Source organism: Bolinopsis microptera, chromosome 5 (genome assembly GCF_026151205.1).
Source record: "Bolinopsis microptera isolate Bmic1 chromosome 5, MBARI_Bmic_1.0, whole genome shotgun sequence".
NCBI lineage: Eukaryota > Metazoa > Ctenophora > Tentaculata > Lobata > Bolinopsidae > Bolinopsis > Bolinopsis microptera.
This window is the reverse complement of record NC_087076.1, coordinates 7,067,141-7,090,778: the sequence shown is the minus strand read 5'-3', so window position 1 is coordinate 7,090,778 and position 23,638 is coordinate 7,067,141. Positions and strand designations below refer to the sequence as shown.

The following is a 23,638-nucleotide window of genomic DNA, read 5'->3' as shown; positions in this document are numbered from 1 at the left end:
ATGACACTGGTTAATTATTTGCTGTAATGTATAACATTGTATAGTGTCTTCCTTTTCAGCTGACGCGGGCAACTACATTCTAACTTTGCCCGGCCAGCTTGCATACAACTAACTTAACTTGCAGATTATTACTGTCTTAATGTTGGTTAAATTAATCATAATATCATGATTCAATTATCTTTCAATTAACCTATAATTAAACCCCCCTAATCGTGTGACCTGAACCTTTTCTCTTCTCCATCAGGTTAAACCAGAAGGAGCATCAGAAGTTTCCCACTATATGGCGCAGGATGAGATTCAATGGATCGTGTCACGTGTCACAGCCAAGCGGCTCCGTGACGAGTGGTTCGATACCAATGTGGACGCTGTGGTCCGCCTGCAGAGTATTGCGCGCATGAGCATGGCTAGAAAGAGGTAAACCCGGAAAAACTATTCCCGCTGTATTAGTTAGTGGCGCCAATAATTTAACACTGTTTAATTGTATATATTGGAAATTAATCAAAACACTACATTCATTTTCTGTTCATGTACAATGACTTGACCGAACAAACGCGCACTCACTCGACTTTACAGGCTACACTGTGAATGATGAGCTGTTACATTCTCAAAATGACTGTAACACCACTGTAACACCACTGTAACACCACTGTAACACCACTGTCACACCACTTATCATGTCTTACACGACTACCTATACTGACCTGCCAACTGCCAAGGCGGGTGCAGGAGGAAATACAATTTAACGATCATCTGAAAATTTAACGGTGCCGGCGCCTCTGGAATCTGTGTTGCTCAAAAGAGCTGCATTATGACACATCTATCATGCGCAGTATATTTTATAGGCTGGGCATGAGCGACAAAAGTTTAAATTGTTTCACAAAATTTTGGTATGGCTTGAGAAGTTCGATCCCATGGGCATGATCAGACCTTTTGAACTAGACAACATTGGTACAAATATCTCCATTCTCCACCCTGCATATTTTACAAACTATTCTGAATATCAGGATGCACGAACTTTGTAGTCCGCATTCCTAGGAGTCCTGCAGCTCACTTTTCATTTCTCAGGTTTAAGGCCAGACTGAAGTTTTTACACGAGAACGAGGAGGCTGCTCTGAGAATTCAGGTAAATTTAACTTTGTAGTGTTCAGTAGGGAGCATCACTGCTTTCGATATATACAAAGTGAAACAAGGCAAATGACTGGTGAAAGCTAAATGAAATGGTCGACGTTTCGGCACTCATTGGCATTTTAAAATATTAAGCTCCAACAGAATTATGCGCTGTTGGAACTTATATTTTAACTTATTGTTTGGATGTATTATTTTTAGAGCAGCATATTATTTTAAACTACCGTGCATGTTTAGCCAACTTCAAGTTGGGGACCACCTTACTTACTCGTTTTAGTTCCTATAACTGAGCTCATCTACTTAAGTCAGACCCTTTTTGATTTAATCATTAATCTTATTAAAATTCCATGATGAGTACCGAAACGTCGATTATTTCATTTAATTTTCATCAGTCATTTGTCTTGTTTCACTCTGTCTGTTGAGAGCTGTGATGCTCCCTACCAAACACTACAATGTTAAAAACTCACGCTCGGCCTTACGAGATCTAGGTAAATTTAAACTATTATATTTTATAAATAAAAACTTGTTCCATGTTAGATCCACATTGTAGATACATAATATCATAACCCCTCCATCCAGTATGAGTATTGGATCTTAACCAAGACGTAAACGCTACTTCAGACTTGATGTGTTATTCTTGACACTGAGTAGATACAGTAGTACTCATTACCGCTCTTAAAGCAGATGATCACCATTCACACTGGTTTAGTAGTTAAGACTGAACGCAACTCTAACAATTTAATGTTCAAATCGTAGCACCGTAGCAAGAATAAGTCTCCTGTTATTGGATGATAAGCGGTCACGTGATGCCCAAATAAGGAGGTCACGTGGTTATGAGAGTTGTTTTATCATAACTATTAAGTCTAATTCTGCACACGTGATAGATAATACTAACACTCACACTCAACAGGGTATAAACTCTAGAGATATTAGAAATAATATGAGAAATATCATTGCTATTATTCATGATCTCAACTAACTTCATATAATTGGTGGTTTATCAATATAAAAAAGGTTCATCATAATAATATAATATAATTAGTTTCATAGTATAATTAGTTTCATCAAATGATATAAGCCTGCCACATATCGATAAGATATCGCCTAAATTCGGTCGGCAGCCTTTTTAACATTATACTGCCTAAGAACACGAACAATGGATTTTACATTTCGAAGAGTGCATAATATGGGAGTATGGGTCATGTGATTAATGTTCAGAACTTCTGAACATGATCGATTAACAGATGCCAAAATTATGCCACTAATGTAAAAACACTATTTTTGAATGTAACAATATCCTAAACTTCAAATGAAGATGTCCATATTATTATACTATAATACGTGTGTTATAGTTCTCTACTTGTCTAATAACGGTCTTGTGATACCGACTATTGTATTTATTAATATTGCCATTCTCATTATTTTATTTACTCAATACGCACACAATACATATTGCAAGCATTCATCATTACCAGCATTTTGGTGCGACACATGAACTTAACACATGATTGTTAGCCGCCGACAAAGCTGTTAATACATAATAAATATTACATGATCGTTTGTTTATACGATCATATTATTTTCTTTTAATTATCATATGCCAGGATAAAACAGGATATTGTTACAGTATCTTGGCACCTGTCACTATATGGACAAAATAAAGAAAGTATTTGTGAACGTTTGTAACAAATAACAACCTGTTACTGCTTATATAAACTTATTGCTCACACAATAATTATTCATGCTATTTTTAAATACGACAAATTTTAAAATTACGACAAAGTAGGTTTGCGCCTGGAGTCACACTTTATTGAATAAAAATATCTGTGTACTTCCTTGCACACGGAACAATTCACTGATAAGCAAAGAAAATAACGGTTGATTTGTAATGAATGAACATGTAAATAGTCAACTGTTTGTCTGTTCAGCAACGGAACAATTATCCAAACATTTCTGGAATGTCGTGTTGGGATAAATATCTCAATAAATTTAGTTGGATATTCGATCAGTCGTTAAAAATCATAAACTATATACAACACTACAAATTTATTACATTTGTGGAGTATTATGGAAGTGCTTTAATCAGTCCACACTCCACATCCTGGCTCTATAATATGTAGGAGCTTGTTTTAATTCTTAATGATAAGCTCGAATAAGCATCGGATAAGGGAAGTATTTACATTTGTCTTCGTAATGTAACGGTTATTTAAGGTAGTTTCTGAGGGTCCCATTTTGTTAGAGGTTATATTGTTATGTAATGCATACATCAGTAAAGAAACTCGTTAGATAACACCGTAAATAAAATCGTTAAGTGTCACAATTCAACCACTTGCTGGAAACAAGTGCCCTTTGATCTCACTACCGCACCGTATAGATAGGTGAAATTAGAAACTCCGGCCGTGGTCATTGGTCGTCGGACCTCCTTTTAAAGTTTAAGAAAACTCTCAACATCCACTTTTAAATGTTTCAACACTTGGCCTTTTCAGGAACTTGGCTTGTTTTCCACATGGGTGCTAGACATTTCTTTTCGGATTGGTATTTCAGGAATGTAGAGCTAAATTGAGCCTCTTAACAAGGCCATAAAATGAACGTTTAGCCAGGTTCTGTGTACTGTATAAAAACTGTGATAATCATAACCAACTGGTGTTATACATGGTAAATGGTTTGACACCATTTTACACGGACACAAACACGTTTCATCTCGGTTCATACCTCATGGTGTTGAGTTACACTGGAGAGATAAGGTCCCTTACTCTACTGAATATGAGATCATACCCACATCAACTCACATTATCATTCATCTCTGTTTATCAACACATTTACATGAAACAACTAGACAGGTTCCCTTGTATAATGTGGTCACTTGTGGTGATTTTGAGAAAGATGCAGATCTCCTTATTTAGGCATCACGTGACCGGTACCATTTCCTTTGTTCTCTGAAACAAAGTGAGAATAGGTCACACGGTTACCCCTGTGGCCCTGAAGATAAAGTTACATAACAAATAATGATTCTCCTGTTCATTTATTGTAGTCCAATAATATCCACCGCGGGTTAATTAATAAATATAGAGTAGGATGAGAAAGTGCGGTGTAGTAGTATTACTGGAGTAGTAGTAACTAGTGTGTATATAGTATTACACGTGTCAAAGCAACCTCACAACTTGGTAAACTGTTACAAACAGTAACTCACCCGTCCAGGGCAATACGGGCTAAGAACTCTACTTTCAAAGGAAATGTATCGTAGCACAAGTGAAGAAAGCGTGTACCGAATATTTATTGTTAAGATGATATAATATCACGATATCACGTTAAATTACGTTAATAATTATTGGCACTCTTATTTAATTTTTAGCAGCAAATCATCCTTACAATTCTCTAGCACAGTATAACAAGTTTTACTCTAATCTCTTATTACATATACAAAATGTTTTGATTTCATTCTCAAAACAGCAAAATATAACTGTGCTACAATTTTCAGTGTCTATGGAGGGGATACCTAATCAGAAAAGAACTGAAAGCCCGAAGAGACTATCTGAACGCCAACATGAGACATATTATCAGAATACAAGCCTGGGTCAGAGGCTATCAGATCAGGAAGAACTACCTTCAGCTCACACAGGACAAGCCTTCAGTTCAGGTGAGGAAACTGGAAATGGAGGAAATTAGGCGGGAAATTATGACTCTCATTATTTAAAATCTATTATTTAAAACTGCTCGGGCTAGGTGTTGAGCATCTATTTTGAGATCCGATCTCGAAGAAAGCTTAGAAATGCTGATTTATTAGTCCTTCACGGAGTTAAGATTTTTAAGGTTTACTGGCGCTCCCACAACGAACAATTAGTCAACAATCCGTTGAATAGTTCAGCTATGAAGCGAGGGTGACATGTGTGTTACCAGAGTGTTACCAGGTGTTACCAGGTGTTACCAGGTGTGTTCCCAGGGGGCCAGCTATGTGTGTGGTTCTGTGACACCAGCTGTGTTACACCACCATTCTAATTCAAATTGGTTAATAAAATACGACAGGTATCTGGTTACACCGTTTTCTGTGGTTCACTGCCCCCACGGCCCCGGATATACTGTCACTGATCCATCACGTTACCTTGCGTGTAGATTCCGTGTGCCTGAGCTGAGTGCTACGGCATTTGCGTGTGTGTGTGTGTGTGTGTGTGTGTGTGTGTGTGTGTGTGTGTGTGTGTGTGTGTGTGTGTGTGTGTGTGTGTGTGTGTGTGTGTGTGTGTGTGTGTGTGTGTGTGTGTGTGTGTGTGTGTGTGTGTGTGTGTGTGTGTGTGTGTGTGTGTGTGTTACGGCATTCGCGTGTGTGTGTGTGTGTGTTACGGCATTTGCGTGTGTGTGTGTGTGTGTGTGTGTTACGGCATTTGCGTATGTGTGTGTGTGTGTGTGTGTTACGGCATTTGCGTGTGTGTGTGTGTGTGTGTGTGTGTGTGTTACGGCATTTGCGTGTCAGTGTGTGTATGTTTGTCGACCCCTCATATAAAAAGTGTTGGATGCTAATTGCTACTATACTCAGTGTATAAATAACTGCTGGAGCTGTTTAACGTGGTGTATTTAAAGCAATTTAGGATTGGTTTAGAACGCCCCTCCCTGTCCCATGCATTATTACACTATGTGGTTGGGGCATTTTGCATAGTAAATATGGTTACTACTCATATATATCATATTATTTGATTGGTATTCGATTTCTGATTATTTCTCTAGGAATATGATTATTATATCTCAATTTGGCTTTAGGTAGGGTGCCCCGCTAAAAGAACTGGATTCTTCCAGGAAGCATCCCGTGCACAGAGCTTGGTCTACATATATATTAAATTATTAACCATTCATTCTGTATGTGCACGAAAATTTATTTCAATCAATATATAAATAAATTGAGTTCTAACATTTATTACGTAACATCTATTTTATATTATGAATATTATGTAATAAATGTAAGACTTTGATTTATTTATATTTTAAGTTATTATTTCTATTCAAACATCTGTACACTAATAATTGTTCGCACGTCATTGCGCCCCTGAACAGCCCTGTCCCCGCACATAACCGCATTCTCCCCACATTAGTGGACCTTGTAAAGGTAGATATTACCAAGCTAAAGATCTAGGCTCGTTAACTGTCCCTTGCTCCCGGTGCTTTATCATGTTTATATGTAATATTATCAACTCATAATCATGATAACATGTCTTCATTCATTAATCATGAGCAAGGTGTGTAAGCCTTCCATGCAGCAGATTTCAGACGTTCCTGCGCTAATTAATATTTGACCCTGGTTGGGACCGTTTGAATGTTAATACCCAGTGTGTCATTGTAATGGTTAGAAGGTATTGTCAAATCTGTTGTTTATTCAGCAGATTCAATTTGCAGGTATCCGTTCTCACAAGCCAGCCCTGTACTGCAAACTTTACTAATTGACGTAGTTCAATCCATATTTTAAATAGTGGACTGAAGTTTCCGGTCTGCTTAATAAACATTAAATAAAATAAAATAATAAAAAAAAATATTTTTTATATTTATTTTAATCCATATTTTAAATAGTGGACTGAAGTTTCCGGTCTGATTAATAAACATTAAACAACAACAATTACCTTAACATATTAAAGTGAGGCTGTAGTATATTTACTGCAATACTAAAGAATATTTTAATAGTTTAATACTATAATACTATATACTATCCCAGGTGCTGTACAAGTTCCTCTACCTGCTGGACCAGTCCGCAGTAGATCACGCAGAGGAGGCAGAACTGAGGAAACACAAGGCTTCCATCGTCAAGGAGATCAGACACAACCAGCAGCTCGAGAAGGAAATCAATGAGATGGACATCAAAATCGGTTAGAATATTATATTATGTTTATATTATAGTTGGATTTTTGGTATGCAACTTCTCTTTAGTTCCAGTAATTTGGTATTATTCATCATTGTTACATTGTTACCATAGCAGCGGTAGTTCCACTACTACGGCTGTGGAAGCCGTGTCGGCGGGTACCCAAAAAAGGAATTTTTGTTAAATTCTTTAAGCGGTAAGGTGGCAACACCGAGAAACAAGCAAGCAAGTACCTATGACGTGTCAAAGTATGCGCATGTAAGCACAACCAAAGGAACGTTGTGAAGACCGTAATTTCTTTTAACTCTGGCATTCTTCTGCTTGTAATGTGCGAGCAAACACTGATTGAGTGTAGGATCGTGATACAGGTATTGGACATTCGGGTGTCATATTATCATATTATGTAAATTCCTTACATCGCTTTCAATCATATCTGCTATTTTGAGCAGGTTGATTTATGTTACACATACATGACATGCCTCTGATTCTCAATACTATGGGTTACTCCGTGTGTGTTGACGCTCCTGACTACTAGATACTCAATGTTAAACCGTCTGTTACTTTAACTACGCCTGAAATTCCCTCGGGGACCCCGTTTAAACCATCACCCTATTAGCTTCACATAGTTAACATAGCTAACACAACTTTAGCTTTTTAGCTTTTTAAAGTTCTTCCAGTCTGTTAACTGTCTACAAATATGTTCAAACATTGCAGAATACTTCTGAAACAAACTAAGAAATCGTCTCTTACATATTTTATTAGCCATGTTTTCATCTCTGTTGAGATTCAATTTTAAACACGTAATCCGTACAAAAACACTAGAAACGAGTACAGATATATTATATATTATGTTAGTTATATATTCTATAATATTATGTTATTTGTATATATTATATTATGGACTCCAGTTATTTTCAAGCTTGAAGACCTCCTTGTTATAGTTCAATCTCATTTTATCTTACTAATATATACTAGTATAAAGCGAGACGATATATATTATATGTTTTCCGTACCATTTTACTGACACCACGGCATCAGCTTTAGCACGACTTTCCGCAAAAACCTTAAAAGATATACAATATAAATTTTTTGACTGGTTCAAATGCTTTAATGGCCTTCAAATCAGCACGAAAAAATAAAAATTGGCCAAGGAATAAGAATTTGAGTGCCCAAAATTTGGACTCCCAAGTGGTTTCAAAAACGCGTATTAAATAGGTAATAATTATTTTAGTCTCTTTAGGGTTAGACGGGTTCCTGCTAGTTATGTTAAAGCGTTGAAAGTATAGAAAAGTGTAAAAATAGCCGCTAACAATTTACTATCGGCAGGTTTACTAGTGAAGAACAGGCTGACGTTATCAGATGTAGTGACAGCCAGTAAGAAACTGAAGAAGGGAGGCGAGGTGGTTCCCAAGAACCGGGGACTCAAGGTGATTTTTACTAGATTTTATTGTTTTTATTGTTTTTATTTTTTATTTTATTGTTTAAAAAGCTTCACATTGTACTGTGGAACATTAAAATCGTCTCAATCGGAATCTTTAAATAGTATATTTCCGGTTACAGTTTATATTGGGCATTATTGTAGGATTTTGAAGATTAATTGTTCTTAACGGAGGTTCTTTGGCACCGTTTAAACGTTTCAATTCAGCAAACATGCCAGCAATATAGCATGGAATTAATGTGTTACATTGTCTGTAAGAATGTAAGCATTTACCCAACGTTTTATAGATGTCGTCTTGTTGCGGAGTTAACGAAATTGTGTGTAAGAAAACACACAAATTCATAGTAAGTGGCTTACTCAGCGCTGATGCTTGAACCGTTTTTATGTACAGCCAGATACCAAGAGAATGGATTTTATTTAAGAAAACTGTCGTCCTAGGACGATGTCAGTTAAAGTTCCATTAGCTACTAATTGAATAATTAGCTACTAATTGAATAATGAGGCGAGAAATAAGTTTGTACCTAGACGGTATATTTGTTATACTATTACTATCATAATATAAGTGTCATCGTTTACCTTGAATTGTACCTCGCACAACATATAAAATTTAAATATTAACTTTGTGTTTTGACCGTCAGAAAACGTTACTTAAAATTACAAACGTTTCACGTGCGCTTTTACGGTAGGTTTGTCTCATTAAAGTACACTTGGTACAATGTCACAGACTAATAAGTCTAAACAACATTCGTAATCTATTATGTGTGTCGCGCTGTCAGATCTGTTATCTTTGATATATTACACAAAAACCGCAAGCTTTTTATCTACCCTCCCCCGGATAGAACGAGCCCAAACAACCCAGCCTAATAATGAGTATCTCTAAATATCAAGACCCCGTGTTCCCTCTGCATGTAGAGGTAGTAGAAGAGACTTGACTGGCTTGGTTTGAAGATTCCCATTGTCTGGAGTTTAACAGTTGGTATGTGTTTACGGCTCGTTTGTTCTCTGGTGGACTACAAAGAAAGCCTACAAGATAAGTAGGTGCTGATACTGGCTAAACTGTTTCACCCACACGGCCGTACCGATCCGAGCCTGGAGCAACAAGGCGTAACTAGGGCAACAAGGCGTAACTAGAGCAACAAGGCGTAACTAGAGCAACAAGGCGTAACTAGAGCAACAAGGCGTAACTAGAGCAACAAGGCGTAACTAAAGCAACAAGGCGTAACTAGAGCAACAAGGCGTAACTAAAGCAACAAGGCGTAACTAGAGCAACAAGGCGTAACTAGTAACTAGAGCAACAAGGCGTAACTAGAGCAACAAGGCGTAACTAGAGCAACAAGGCGTAACTAGAGCAACAAGGCGTAACTAGAGCAACAAGGCGTAACTAGACCAACAAGGCGTAACTAGAGCAACAAGGCGTAACTAGAGCAACAAGGCGTAACTAGACCAACAAGGCGTAACTAGACCAACAAGGCGTAACTAGAGCAACAAGGCGTAACTAGAGCAACAAGGCGTAACTAGAGCAACAAGGCGTAACTAGAGCAACAAGGCGTAACTAGAGCAACAAGGCGTAACTAGAGCAACAAGGCGTAACTAGAGCAACAAGGCGTAACTAGACCAACAAGGCGTAACTAGAGCAACAAGGCGTAACTAGAGCAACAAGGCGTAACTAGACCAACAAGGCGTAACTAGAGCAACAAGGCGTAACTAGAGCAACAAGGCGTAACTAGAGCAACAAGGCGTAACTAGAGCAACAAGGCGTAACTAAAGCAACAAGGCGTAACTAGAGCAACAAGGCGTAACTAGAGCAACAAGGCGTAACTAGAGCAACAAGGCGTAACTAGAGCAACAAGGCGTAACTAGAGCAACAAGGCGTAACTAGAGCAACAAGGCGTAACTAGAGCAACAAGGCGTAACTAGAGCAACAAGGCGTAACTAGAAGCAACAAGGCGTAACTAGAGCAACAAGGCGTAACTAGAGCAACAAGGCGTAACTAGAGCAACAAGGCGTAACTAGAGCAACAAGGCGTAACTAGAGCAACAAGGCGTAACTAGAGCAACAAGGCGTAACTAGAGCAACAAGGCGTAACTAAAGTCTTTAAACCAGGTCGTGTGCATACCACCACGTTTCAACACTTCACCGTGGTTAAAAACTGAATTGTTGCAAAAATCTGCAATATCCTCCAGCCGTTAATTGTACTAAAATAATGCTCTGGACGGTTTCCAATGTTGTATGTTGCTTAAAAGCAGCGGGAACCGTACGTTAGTTTCTCCCAGCGAGATCCGTAGCAATGTATGGCTTTTGTACAATCTAATTCACACATTTTCAACGTTCTATGCGCTTCTCTACTGTCAACATGGTACATCAGCTCAGTGGAGAAGTGACACTTTATAAATTTTATAATGTATGCAGTAGTCAGCAGAGTGTTTCAATGTAGAGTACAGCTTGACACACTATTTGTGACGCAACAGAAACTTGGCTTTTATCTGACCTGTAACTGACCGGTTATTTTTTGATATTACCAACAAATCCGATAGCACTGTCATTATACTGGTTAGGTGCCTAGTTTATGTCTGTTTAAATGATTGTATTTTATATTCGGATAAATGGTACAGATTACACTGAAACTCTGGACCTGAAAATCAAAACCGAAAGCCACAACCTGGCGCCAGAAGTTACAATTTTCGCTGTTGTACAAATAATGTGCAACTTAGAGGATCGTTCACATATTATTACGTATTTTCCAGGGCGTTTTTTATCAATTCGATAAGATCACGCATTTATGCCATACGAAAGACCTCCTACAAAGCCAATACTAACTGCTATTAAGGCAACCGTGTGGTTAAATTTCCGGTTTCACGCAGATGCTCAGGTTCCGAGAACAATCAATTTCTTATAAAAGTCTAGACTCGCCGTAAATTCTATATTTATATCCAAAGAACGACTGGAAGTCCTGGTCATATTCCATTGCTTTTGGTAAAACAAGGAAATGAAAGGTTCTCACAAAGCATACTGTACAGTTCAAACCCAAAGGTTTCAGTAGAGAGGTTGGTTTTAACTATGTTTAAATTCTGTTTCGGATCTTAGGTGTGCACGAAATTGTGGAAAACCCTCCATCATCATTTGAAGAAATTAGATTCAAAAGGCATCACAATTTGGTCTCAATTCATGTCGCTCGGAAACAATGTTAATTATGCTGATTTTAGTAAGTTTTAGACTTGCTCCGCCTTTTAAGTTTCGGACCATTGAAATACCTGATGAAGATTCTCCATTCAAGCGGACCTAAACTGGTTCGGGAATAGAAGTTTGTGATGAATAATGGAAATTACATTTCAGGGACTTGCCATGTTACCAATATTGGATCTGTTGCTTCAATGTTCAATATTTATTTTCACATTTAAGCTTAACTAGTTATACCTAATAATTATTTTCAGTCTGATATAATATATTTTATTATATGACATATTTAACAAAAAGAATGACAGCCGCATTTATGGATCCCGCTCTAGCTGTAGAGCTCCTGGTTTCGCAAACAAACAATATAATGTATGACAGAACACGCTACTGGCAGCTACTGCTAGAATCTAAACCCCACCTACCCCCCCCCCCCCCCCTTCTCCCTTCATGTTCTCTTTGTTTCTTCTCCCTCCCTTCCTCCTCCACTTCTTTCCCCCATCCGAAATCCGCATTCCACCTCTTCTTTCTCTCATTCCCCCTCCCTCATCCGTCTGTGCACCTTCTCTCCCTCCTCGTTTCCTTCCCTTCCTACACCTCAGAAACTAACTATATTCTTACAGGAGCTGAGTAAGGAGAGCAGAGAGATGCTGGAGTCGTATCAACACTTATTCTATCTGCTGCAGACAAACCCTAAATATCTCGCTAAACTCCTCTTCACAATGCCGCAGGTAATTAGTAATTAACGAATCTTACTTCATAGATCTCTGTTTAATCTAAATATTTATAAGATTGTGGGCAGTATAGCTAGCGGTAATGCGCGTATTTTGTTACTCACAGGATTAAACAGACTATGATTAGTCAAATCTGGATAAAATCGAGGGTGTGAGTCCAGGATTTTTGTGATTTCGACACCTGTTGATATAATCTATTCAATAACTATGATTAGTGATTCTGGATGGAGAGAAATGTCGCCATCTGTATCGTTAAGAAATATTACTGCTTCAATCAGTTCGGTCAGTCGTATCGCACTTTACAATGCAAGGACCTCTTGTACCTAACATTGGCTTTGTCAGAAATAAAATTTTGTGCAGACGAGAATATTCCGTAATTATAAGATGAGTCCATTTAATAATGAAAATGAAATAAAGGATACTATATGTAAAGGCACTCTTTCGGCTCCAATGATTTTGGACGGCGTTTTACATATTTTATAAGTATTTTATAAGCATGTTTAACGCTAAGAATGTTAGTAAATATTGATGATTCGAAGTGTTAAAATCGGCAGTTAAACTCGCATTAGTCCACTTACTACTAAGTAAAACACCTTATTCAGCGTGGGTAAAGTTGATGTGGGAGGACAAAAAAAGGGAGTAATATAACAAATATATAAAATGTGCATATATGATATGTCATTTATGAACTGCTGGAATTTAACCAATGTTTATACTGTAACACTTACTGTCTTACTGAATATAGTGATTCAATTAGTCGAGTAACTATTGCACATAATGCTGTCTAAAAGAGGTACTTGAACGTGTACAAAATTAGGGTATGCATTCTGCAAGAATATCATCAAGACGACTATAATAATTGCTGTAAACCCTCTTGCGCTGTTATAAATCTCACCTGAAACTTCTTCAGAACAACTGCACCAAGTTTATGGAGAGCGTGGTATTGACGATATACAACTACGGAACAAACTCGCGGGAGGAGTGCTTACTGTTACGTCTCTTTGAGAACGCCTTAAAAGAGGAGGTTCAGCGAAAAGTTGACAAAGTTCAGGATATAAGGTTAGAGTAACTCCCTCCCTCCCTCCCTCCCTCCCTCCCTCCCTCCCTCCCTCCCTCCCTCCTCCCTCCCTCCCTCCCTCCCCCCTCCCTCCCTCCCTCCCTCCCTCCCTCCCTCCCTCCCTCCCTCCCTCCCTCCCTCCCTCCCTCCCTCCCTCCCTCCCTCCCTCCCTCCCTCCCTCCCTCCCTCCCTCCCTCCCTCCCTCCCTCCCTCCCTCCCTCCCTCCCTCCCTCCCTCCCTCCCTCCCTCCCTCCCTCCCTCCCTCCCTCCCTCCCTCCCTCCCTCCCTCCCTCCCTCCCTCCCTCCCTCCCTCCCTCCCTCCCTCCCTCCCTCCCTCCCTCCCTCCTCCCTCCCTCCCTCCCTCCCTCCCTCCCTCCCTCCCTCCCTCCCTCCCTCCCTCCCTCCCTCCCTCCCTCCCTCCCTCCCCCTCCCTCCCTCCCTCCCTCCCTCCCTCCCTCCCTCCCTCCCTCCCTCCCTCCCTCCCTCCCTCCCTCCCTCCCTCCCTCCCTCCCTCCCTCCCTCCCTCCCTCCCTCCCTCCCTCCCTCCCTCCCTCCCTCCCTCCCTCCCTCCCTCCCTCCCTCCCTCCCTCCCTCCCTCCCTCCCTCCCTCCCTCCCTCCCTCCCTCCCTCCCTCCCTCCCTCCCTCCCTCCCTCCCTCCCTCCCTCCCTCCCTCCCTCCCTCCCTCCCTCCCTCCCTCCCTCCCTCCCTCCCTCCCTCCCTCCCTCCCTCCCTCCCTCCCTCCCTCCCTCCCTCCCTCCCTCCCTCCCTCCCTCCCTCCCTCCCTCCTCCCTCCCTCCCTCCCTCCCTCCCTCCCTCCCTCCCTCCTCCCTCCCTCCCTCCCTCCCTCCCTCCCTCCCTCCTTCCCTCCCTCCCTCCCTATATTAACTTACATTGTACTATATAATATAATTCCTTTTACATTTACATCATCATTATAATACGAAATCGATTCTACATTAATTTTAATTGAATCAACATTGTGATTCTTCAAATACTTGTGTACAGACAATAAAGACACCAATTAGACTGAAATGTGATCTGTAGAATAGCTGCGTAACTTTTCTTGCGCAGAATTTCAATTTGACTCTAGGAAAGTAGGAAAGTTCTAACTCAACACCAATAAAACGGGTTAAAGTAGTATGTTGTGTCTAAATTGGAGTGCCAAACACACAATATTCAAGGTAGACGTGAATTTAATTAGAACCCCTGTACAGACTCAATAGGATTAATAACAAGTGTTTTATATTATATACATTATATTTTTGTCAGAAGTTTTCATAGCTCTTAGGTATTGATGTGTATACACATACAATATTTCCCAAACCGAAACGTGAGTCGAGCAAATCGTATACATTTAAAATCTAACATGATGCGATAGAAAAATAATATTTTGTCCCTTAATTTAGGGAGAATTACACGGAATATGCCCCTCTTTTACGATATTAAATTTGCTCACTTATATTTCATCCGTGGAAAGTTCTCTCCTGAATCTACACAAAAGCTAACTTTGAGTAGATGTTTTGCAACACAGACTGCGATACCCTTGGGGGGTCCCACGTAATGTTTTACATAATCCACAATGGGGCTATATTACGTAACTGCTCATAATATTGAAGTAACTATGAGATAATTTACGTTCCCATATCGTTACTTACTTTGTTACTTTGTAGGGCTTCATAGAATCCTCTATCGGGCCATCGAAAAAGTCGACCCCCCGGACAGTGTAGAAACTGTTTTATCACCACTCCAATCAAGCAAGGAGTTTCCATTCCGACGGCTGTATCCTGGAGCTGGAGGCTCGTCTGGAAATGACTTCACAAAGTTCGTTAAAGCTACTTTGAATTGCATAGGATCCTCGATGGTGTGCATATGTGTTGGGATTACATTCCATAATCGAGGTCCAGTGACTGCAAATGAGTTGTCATGTAGTGCTTGATTACGTTGACTGCTGGACTTAGCTATACTGGGCACAACTGCTTTTTGACCATGTCTGAGAGTCGCCGAGAACTGGATACCAATATCATTAGGGCACTTGCAATGCAGAACTTTCCACATGTTGATGATTAAATACCGTTCTCTTCTTCTTTGCAATGACATCAGATCTAGGGCCTTTAATCTCTGCCAGTAGTTGAGGTGCTGGATGCCATCTATTATCGATGTAAACGTACGCTGAATCCCTTCTAGCTGTTGGATGTCCTTGTTCTTAGAGCAATTCCACAGAGGACAGCAATACTCCAGATGACTTCTAACGAGAGACTTGTACAGAGTCATCATGGTGGCTTTGTCTCTCGTTTTGAACGCACTTAGCACCCAAGAAGCAACTTTTCCTGCGCGTTCAGCTATCCTGTTGACGTGTGGGGTCCAGGACAAATCAGCGGAAACTGTCACTCCTAGATCTTTCACCGTTTGAGTGGGGTACAGCATGTTTCCGTTAGACACTTCATATGTTTGAGCTTGGATGGCGAATGGATGATCAAACAAGGAGTTCTTGGGACAATGCTTGTGAACAAGAAGCTCGAACTTATCCTCATGAAGGGCCATGTTGTTGCACTTAGCCCAATTAACAACAGAGTTGAGATCATCCTGCAGGACATCTTTGTCGGCCAAACTGTAGATATGCTTAAGAATCCTAGTGTCATCAGCAAAGAATCTGATGACAGACCCTTTAACACATAGCTTCATATCATTTATGAACAGAATGAATAACAGTGGCCCAAGAACGGTGCCTTGTGGAACTCCACTGAGGATTGCGGCAGCAAACGATGATACACCATCTAACACAACACATTGCTTTCTTTCAGTCAGGAAGGATCGGATCCAGTTTACCACCTTCTCATGAAACCCCAATCTCTTCATTTTCAGAAGCAGTAACCGATGATCGACCTTATCAAAGGCTTTGGCAAAATCCAAATATATAGCGTCAGTGTCTGCATTTCTAGTAAGACCTTGAACTATATCGTCTACGTGACTTAACAGCTGGGTAAGGCAGCTTCTTCCTGAGCGGAACCCGTGCTGGTTGTTGCAGAGTAACTGATTTTTCTCAATAAAGTCAACCATTACACCACGGAGGATACGTTCATACACTTTGATGATGTGCGAAGTGAGAGCAACTGGTCTGTAGTTGACTGCCTTGGCCCTGTCACCCTTTTTAAATAGTGGTGTAATATAGGTGTCTTTGTAGAACGATGGCACTGTACCGTTTTCAAATGATTCCTCCCAAATAATACGTATAGGAGAACACAACTCCTTAGCACAGTTTTTCAAGAGAGTTGTAGGTATTCCGTCTGGTCCACAAGCAGAATCTGTAGAGATACTTTTTATAGCTGAAATGATATCTTCGTCACTAATTCTAAAGTCCTCTAGTTCTTGTGGGTGCTGGATAGAGGGAGGGGAGAAAACCGGATCCTTAACATCAGGAGAGGTCGGATCGCTAAACACAGAGCTGAACTGTTCCTGCAGCAGATCGGCCATTTTCTTGGGGTCTGTGGTTATCTCCTGGTTGCTATCAAAGAGCATGTTAATACTGGATTTGATCTTCGACAGAGACTTAGCATAACTGAAAAAGAACTTGGGATTTGTTTTGATCTTTTCAACTGCCCTGGATTCCTTTTCATCAAGTCTCTTGGTATGGGCACATCGAATATCATACTGTAGGAGTGCAACCTTGTTCCTAATATTTCTGATGTGATCGTCAGGTGCACCATTGTTGACTAAGGCATTCAGCCTTGCCTTGAGTCGGTTCCTTTTACGCCGCAAAGCATTGGTATGTTTTGGGCGACCAGAAGGTTTAGCCTTGCGGGGAACATGAGACGAACATATCTGAAAGAGGGTGTCAGTAAACAAGGCTGGAAAGTCTTCAAAAGAGCATGAAGAACGAAGTTGAGACCAGTTAGTGTCTTCTATCTCGTCTCTGAGCGAGCTGAAGTCTGCTTGGAGAAAATCGAGGCATCTGTACGAGTTTTCATCAAACTTCGGCACTGCTGATTTCTCCTGTTCAAGTGGGTTATATGCTAGCATAACATCTACCACGTGATGGTCTGACATTGTTGTGGTTTTGCATTCAACATTTGTAACAACTCGGTTGTTGTTAGTAATAAACAGGTCCAAAACATTGTTTCCTCTCGTTGGACACATTACGTACTGACTCAGCAGATGATCAGACATGAAAGTTAAAAAATGCTGTGCTGACTGCTGAATTTCTTGCGTGCCTCCAGGTTGAACACAATTCGTCTGCCAGTCAATTGAGGGTAAGTTAAAGTCTCCAGTCATCATGATATCGTAGCTGTCGTCATTAATACTACTGATACATACGGAGAAAAAACTGAGGAGTGCTTTAAAGCTTGATAAGGATGCATTAGGCGGACGATAAGCCACAGCAACACATGTCTTTATAGTGCTGAAACTACAGAAAAGTCCCTCACACGTGCCGTCATCAAACGTGTTACACTCACTGACCGGTAAGTTGACATGAGAGTAGAGTAGAACACCCCCTCCCACCCTTGCATCACGGTCGCTGCGAGATACCGAATAGCCTGGTATTTGCAGTTGTGCGTCTGACATATAGGACTTGAGCCACGTTTCCGTAAGTGCTATAAACGGTAACGAGTGGTTTCTGGATTTCTCATCTTGAATAAGAGCTGAGATTTCTGGCACTTTCCATCTACTCGTACTTGATGCACTAGGATTCATGGACTGGACATTTAAGACGAGGCATGAGGAATAAGGGGCACGTGTGTCCTCTGAGGCGGTAGGAACTGCGGGTACTGGTAGTGGTATAGTGGGAGTGCTGTTCCTGGCTGAAGAGGTGGAGGTGGTCCGGGGTAGTGGTAGGGCATTTGAGTTCTATAGACTTCGAACCTAGTACCCTTACGCTAAGATGGTTTGATATAATTCGACCACTTTCACATAAACATATTTTAAGCCTCATTATTCCCATTTTATATCCGCTCTTAAAAGTGGATCTGTAACCCTCACGTGTCTTAGTTCTTAATTTTTAGAAACTTAATTTTACGTCAATTAACAGTGGCTAACTAAATAGAAAATGATGGAATCTCAGCTGGTAGTGATCATACTTACCTCAATAACCATTGTAAGATAACCTTTAACCAGTTCAACTGCTCTACATACCGGCCCAGTGAGGCTCCCTCCCCCTTTATATTTCAATACTTTTTAACAAAAGGTCGTCTGAAGAGCATATCAGATCTAAGGAGACCTTATCGTGACTTCCCAGATTGTTCAGAGGGTCCGAGAATTAAGGAGGATATTGTTGACTGTACTTATAATTTAAACCGAAGAGGATGTAGTGACATTTAATGATACACCAGAAATTTATTTCTGTGAGGGAACGCAACATTGGGTACACAACAACGTGGCCCGTCCAATTTCAGATCTCCTTATTTGGGCATCACGTGACCCGTCCAATTTCAGATCTCCTTATTTGGGCATCACGTGACCCGTCCAATTGCAGATCTCCTTATTTGGGCATCACGTGACCCGTCCAATTTCAGATCTCCTTATTTGGGCATCACGTGACCCGTCCAATTGCAGATCTCCTTATTTGGGCATCACGTGACCCGTCCAATTTCAGATCTCCTTATTTGGGCATCACGTGACCCGTCCAATTTCAGATCTCCTTATTTGGGCATCACGTGACCCGTCCAATTTCAGATCTCCTTATTTGGGCATCACGTGACCCGTCCAATTTCAGATCTCCTTATTTGGGCATCACGTGACCCGTCCAATTGCAGATCTCCTTATTTGGGCATCACGTGACCCGTCCAATTGCATATCTCCTTATTTGGGCATCACGTGACCCGTCCAATTGTCTAAATGTCAGGGAGTTCATTTAACCAAATTATATTATGTTATTCTGGAACTATCCTGTATTCAGTTTTTCTGGTCAACCATGTTAAGTTATTGCCTGTTTAGGCTAAGAAGTAGAATCGTCAGTTAAATAGAATCGTCGGATAAATGAACTTTCGCTTGTAGTTGAAAATGCGGATAGTAATGTAAAATAAGCCAATACGCAGTGTTCATTATGTGTTGTTGCACCTTTGTAGAGTGTAAATATAAAATCACTGGTAGCTCAGCTGAAACCATGATCATTGTTCAACAAACTTAATTTGTAAGGATATTTAAAAAGAAATTAAGTAGGTTAATTTGTTGAAAGAAAGAATTTAGGTAGGATATAGTCAGTCTAGTTTATTTATACATCGGAGATTGAGACGTACAAAAGTGTTAAGCTCAATAACGGTATAGTTTAGAAACCTTGGGTAGGCAACACTAGACTCACATGTATTATTCAAATCTTACGTTTCCTCAGCCAACTTGGTTGTTGGAATGGCTACAGTTATATAGAGATGAAAATAGTTAACGATTACCTTTTTTCAGTACGGGTTCACCAACTGTTATCAAGATAGTTGTTGGATACTACAGAGGAACACAGGGCAACCAGAACTCTCTCAAGTAAGTCTCCTACAACTTTTATACCAATTTGTAGACCACAATAATAGCAGCTAGTATAGCCCTATATTATAGTATAGCTAGTATAGCCCTATATTATAGTATAGCTAGTATAGCCCTATATTATAGCTAGCTAGTATAGCCCTATATTATAGTGTAGCTAGTATATAGCTCTATATTATAGTATACCTAGCTAGTATAGCCCTATATTATAGTATAGCTAGTATAGCCCTATATTATAATAGTATATAGCTAGTATTATATAGCTCGATATTATAGTATAGCTAGCTAGTATAGCTCGATAGAGACTGTAGCGTACGTCCCAAGTCTCTCTAGCTACTTTACTACTGTAGATAACTTACTGTTGGTCGATTCTTGCAACAAGCTTGCTATTGCAAATATGCCTAATTGTTACGAGCACGATGGAAGCCAGCTAAAAAACTGCACAAAGTTTTGAGGAGATCCGATCTCAAATTTATATTATTATTGTTATGTAGAATTCCGATCTAGCTATTAGCATTGTTCTCATATTTCAAGTAATTGTCATAGTTCCCTCTGAGATATATCCACGGAGTGGGACTGAGAACAAAGACTTTACCTCCCAAATTCCATCTCCCCCCTCTGTAGAAATATCAACACAAATGTACCGCATTATTTGAGGGAGCTTGTCTTGTTACTCTGTCAAGCTTACTTTGAGAAGTCTTGGTGCATTCATTGGAACTCAGCTTGCAGCTAACTCAACGTGCTGTCAACGCGCTTACATGATTAGCAATGGAGGATGAGTGTATTAATCCTGAGAGAGAGAGAGAGGGAGAGAGAGAGAGAGAGAGAGAGAGAGAGAGAGAGAGAGAGAGAGAGAGAGAGAGAGAGAGAGAGAGAGAGAGAGAGAGAGAGAGAGAGAGAGAGAGAGAGAGAGAGAGAGAGAGAGAGAGAGAGAGAGAGAGATGATGGATGAGTGTATTAATCCTCCTCGCTAAATCTCAATCCTTTTGTGAACCCGACATTTCAGAGATTTGAGGAGGATTAAAGTAAGATAACTAATGTAAAATCCGGATTGGAATATTGTTTATGAGTCGCATGGTTGCAATGTATTCTCGTGTAAATTTGTAAGATAACGAATACATGATACAAATGTTTGAGAGGTAACAGCTAACATTAAGCTCACTCTTAAGACAGCAGTCATAGGACAGTGCCCATACTGCTATTCATGATTGGGGCCTGTCAGACCTGCTCCTCCCAATTCATAATAATTAATTAGACATAACTCCAACATAATACATATGCTACCGATACACTTGCCCTGTCGAAAAGGTGAACCCATCTTGTTGTGGTTACTATTTAGGCAGTAGAGTCCATGGCCATCCGATCCCCCACAAGGCGCAACCTAGACCAATTAATGGAAGTAAAGCACCTTGCGCAGTTCTCAAATAGCCACTGTGTTTGATAGGACACAAAATGTGGGACGATAAGAATAAGACCGTTAGTACGTGTTTAAAAAGGATCAGGAGTATATTACTAAGGTAGAGACAAGATTAGATTACTTCATTACTTAGCTAGAGACAGGAAACTCTCTGATGATCATTAGTAATACATGTAATATAATATAACATGTAATATATATCACTGTTTCTATCATGATGTGGTCGTATCATTGCTGAATAATTTTCTTGGAAATGACTTTATTTCTAAGTATCTTATTTAAACTTAAGTAAAAGTGCTTCGCAGAGGCCGTATTCTAAAGACGACACTATGGACATCAATGTGGAAGGTCTCCCAATACAGCAGGTCAGCAGCTTCACTTACTTGGGTGCTATCATCAGTGCGGATGGAACAATTGACAAAGAACTATCAGCTCGAATTCAGAAGGCCTCTGGGGCATTCTATCAGCTTAGCAGTATATGGTACAGTCGCAACATCAAGACACCGACTAAAATCAGGATCTACAAAGCGGCTGTCCTCACTATACTGCTTTATGGAAGTGAGGTATGGAATACCACACAGGCGCAGATGAAAAGATTTGAGGTGTTCCATCATAGATGTCTGAGAAGAATCCTGAAAATCAAATGGTTTTATCACGTATCTAATGCTGACGTACGTAAGCGGGCCAACATCGCCCCTGTTGATACTTTCGTACGAGCAGCTAGGCTCCGATGGTTTGGCCATGTGGTGAGGATGCCAGAAGAAAGAATACCCAACTATCTTCTGCACTGGATCCCAAAGCATGGTAAAAGATCAAGAGGTAGACCTCGGAAAAACTGGCTGTCATGTGTCCGGGAGGATGCAGCAATCTTCACAGGTGTCGATAACATCACGATAGAAGATGCAGAACAACAAGCAACAAACAGGGTACATTGGAGAGGCCTAATACATCGGAGAAAGGAGTTACTATGTGGTGCAGGCCACTCCAACGACTAGGAGGAGACCTTTTCAAGTACAAGAAGTAATCTTATTTAAACAGGGTGAAGTACACACTATAAAGATACCGTAGCGTTGTTACCAACGATTTCTTTGTACAAATACAAATACACGATCCATTAGAACAGTTGGTTCGCCTCAATTGGTCTGATCCCGGTCTTTATGAAGACCATGCTCACTGAATAGGAACGATTACTCCGATGTTGTGTGAAGCGACCTTGCCGCCGGATGTGTAAATACACACCATGTACACTGTACAAATTGATGTCGTGATGCAATGCTACATGATAAATTCCTAACGTGTTTTAGCTCCTTGAAATCGGATTTGCGCGACCAGGATCTTGACTAGAAATATTTATTATACAAGGCGAAACATTACAAAATTGGCGTTTAGTAACAGGTCACAAGAAAACCCCGGCTTGAATGAAGTGTGAGGTCAAGTTTATTATTCTATGTGAACGCATATAATCTGTTTATTATTCTGCGTGCCCATTATTCTGTGCGCATAAAAGTAATAAAAGTAATGATATTATCACTCAACTTTTATCATATAGTTGGTTCTTTTACCAGCATTTACTAAATCATCTAAGGCTGCATCTAAGGTCATTACTCATCCAATGGTTTGACATGTCAAGAGTTAGAAATATATTATCAAGATATAATATCTGAAATATTAGACGCAATATCAGGGGGCATTAATTAATTGGATGACATGATCAAATCTACAAGATTGACAGTATCCTCTACTCTCATATACCCGCACGCGCCGCACGGCACATAATCAATTAATCGCTTATTAATAGCGGCAGTTTCCCTGAAATTAAAGAAACCATCTCTCTCTCTCTCTCTCTCTCTCTCTCTCTCTCTCTCTCTCTCTCTCTCTCACTCTGTCTGGCTGGATTCTAAATTTGTCCCTGGCAAGAGCTGACAGGAAATGGAGGTGGAGTTGTATGAGGAAATAGTGAAACACAACCATTGTTCACAATCATAGCTCAACATTTAGTTGAGCTACATGCATCAACAAACTGTTCTAGTACACATAATATTATGACACATAATATTATGACACATATTATTATGACACATAATATTATGACAAACAGTAAGTCTTATAGACCAATCGCTTATTAATTATTTTGTACAATCGTCAAAATGTGCTGAATTATAATCGTTAGCGGGGAAAGTGTACATTAATACAAGAGTACACAGTTCTAGACACTTACGTGAGAGTAATTGCAGACCTCAACACCCCCCACTAGAAACAGTTCAATGTACCGGAACTGTAATGTCCAAGCTAGTGGTTATTACATCAACCCTGAATCTCCTCAGCATGTAATTATCTCCTCGGAGAAACAATTCTTCAGTAGAGATAAGCGGCCAGTATGTCCGCTTTTTGAGT

At 40.2% G+C, this 23,638-nt stretch overlaps 1 protein-coding gene across 4 annotated transcripts in view; it reads left to right on the top strand.

The window, feature by feature from the left end:
• Positions 1-23,638, top strand: part of LOC134815095 (ras GTPase-activating-like protein IQGAP2) — a 41,139-nt gene that overhangs the window by 4,433 nt on the left and 13,068 nt on the right. For all 4 annotated transcript variants that reach the window (XM_063823573.1, XM_063823572.1, XM_063823571.1 and 1 more), the window contains 8 exons: positions 245-414; positions 1,066-1,123; positions 4,604-4,762; positions 6,818-6,968; positions 8,288-8,388; positions 12,194-12,301; positions 13,215-13,363; positions 19,753-19,827. In XM_063823573.1, the coding sequence (XP_063679643.1) occupies positions 245-414; positions 1,066-1,123; positions 4,604-4,762; positions 6,818-6,968; positions 8,288-8,388; positions 12,194-12,301; positions 13,215-13,363; positions 19,753-19,827 (971 nt within the window). The remainder of the gene's footprint in view (positions 1-244; positions 415-1,065; positions 1,124-4,603; positions 4,763-6,817; positions 6,969-8,287; positions 8,389-12,193; positions 12,302-13,214; positions 13,364-19,752; positions 19,828-23,638) is intronic.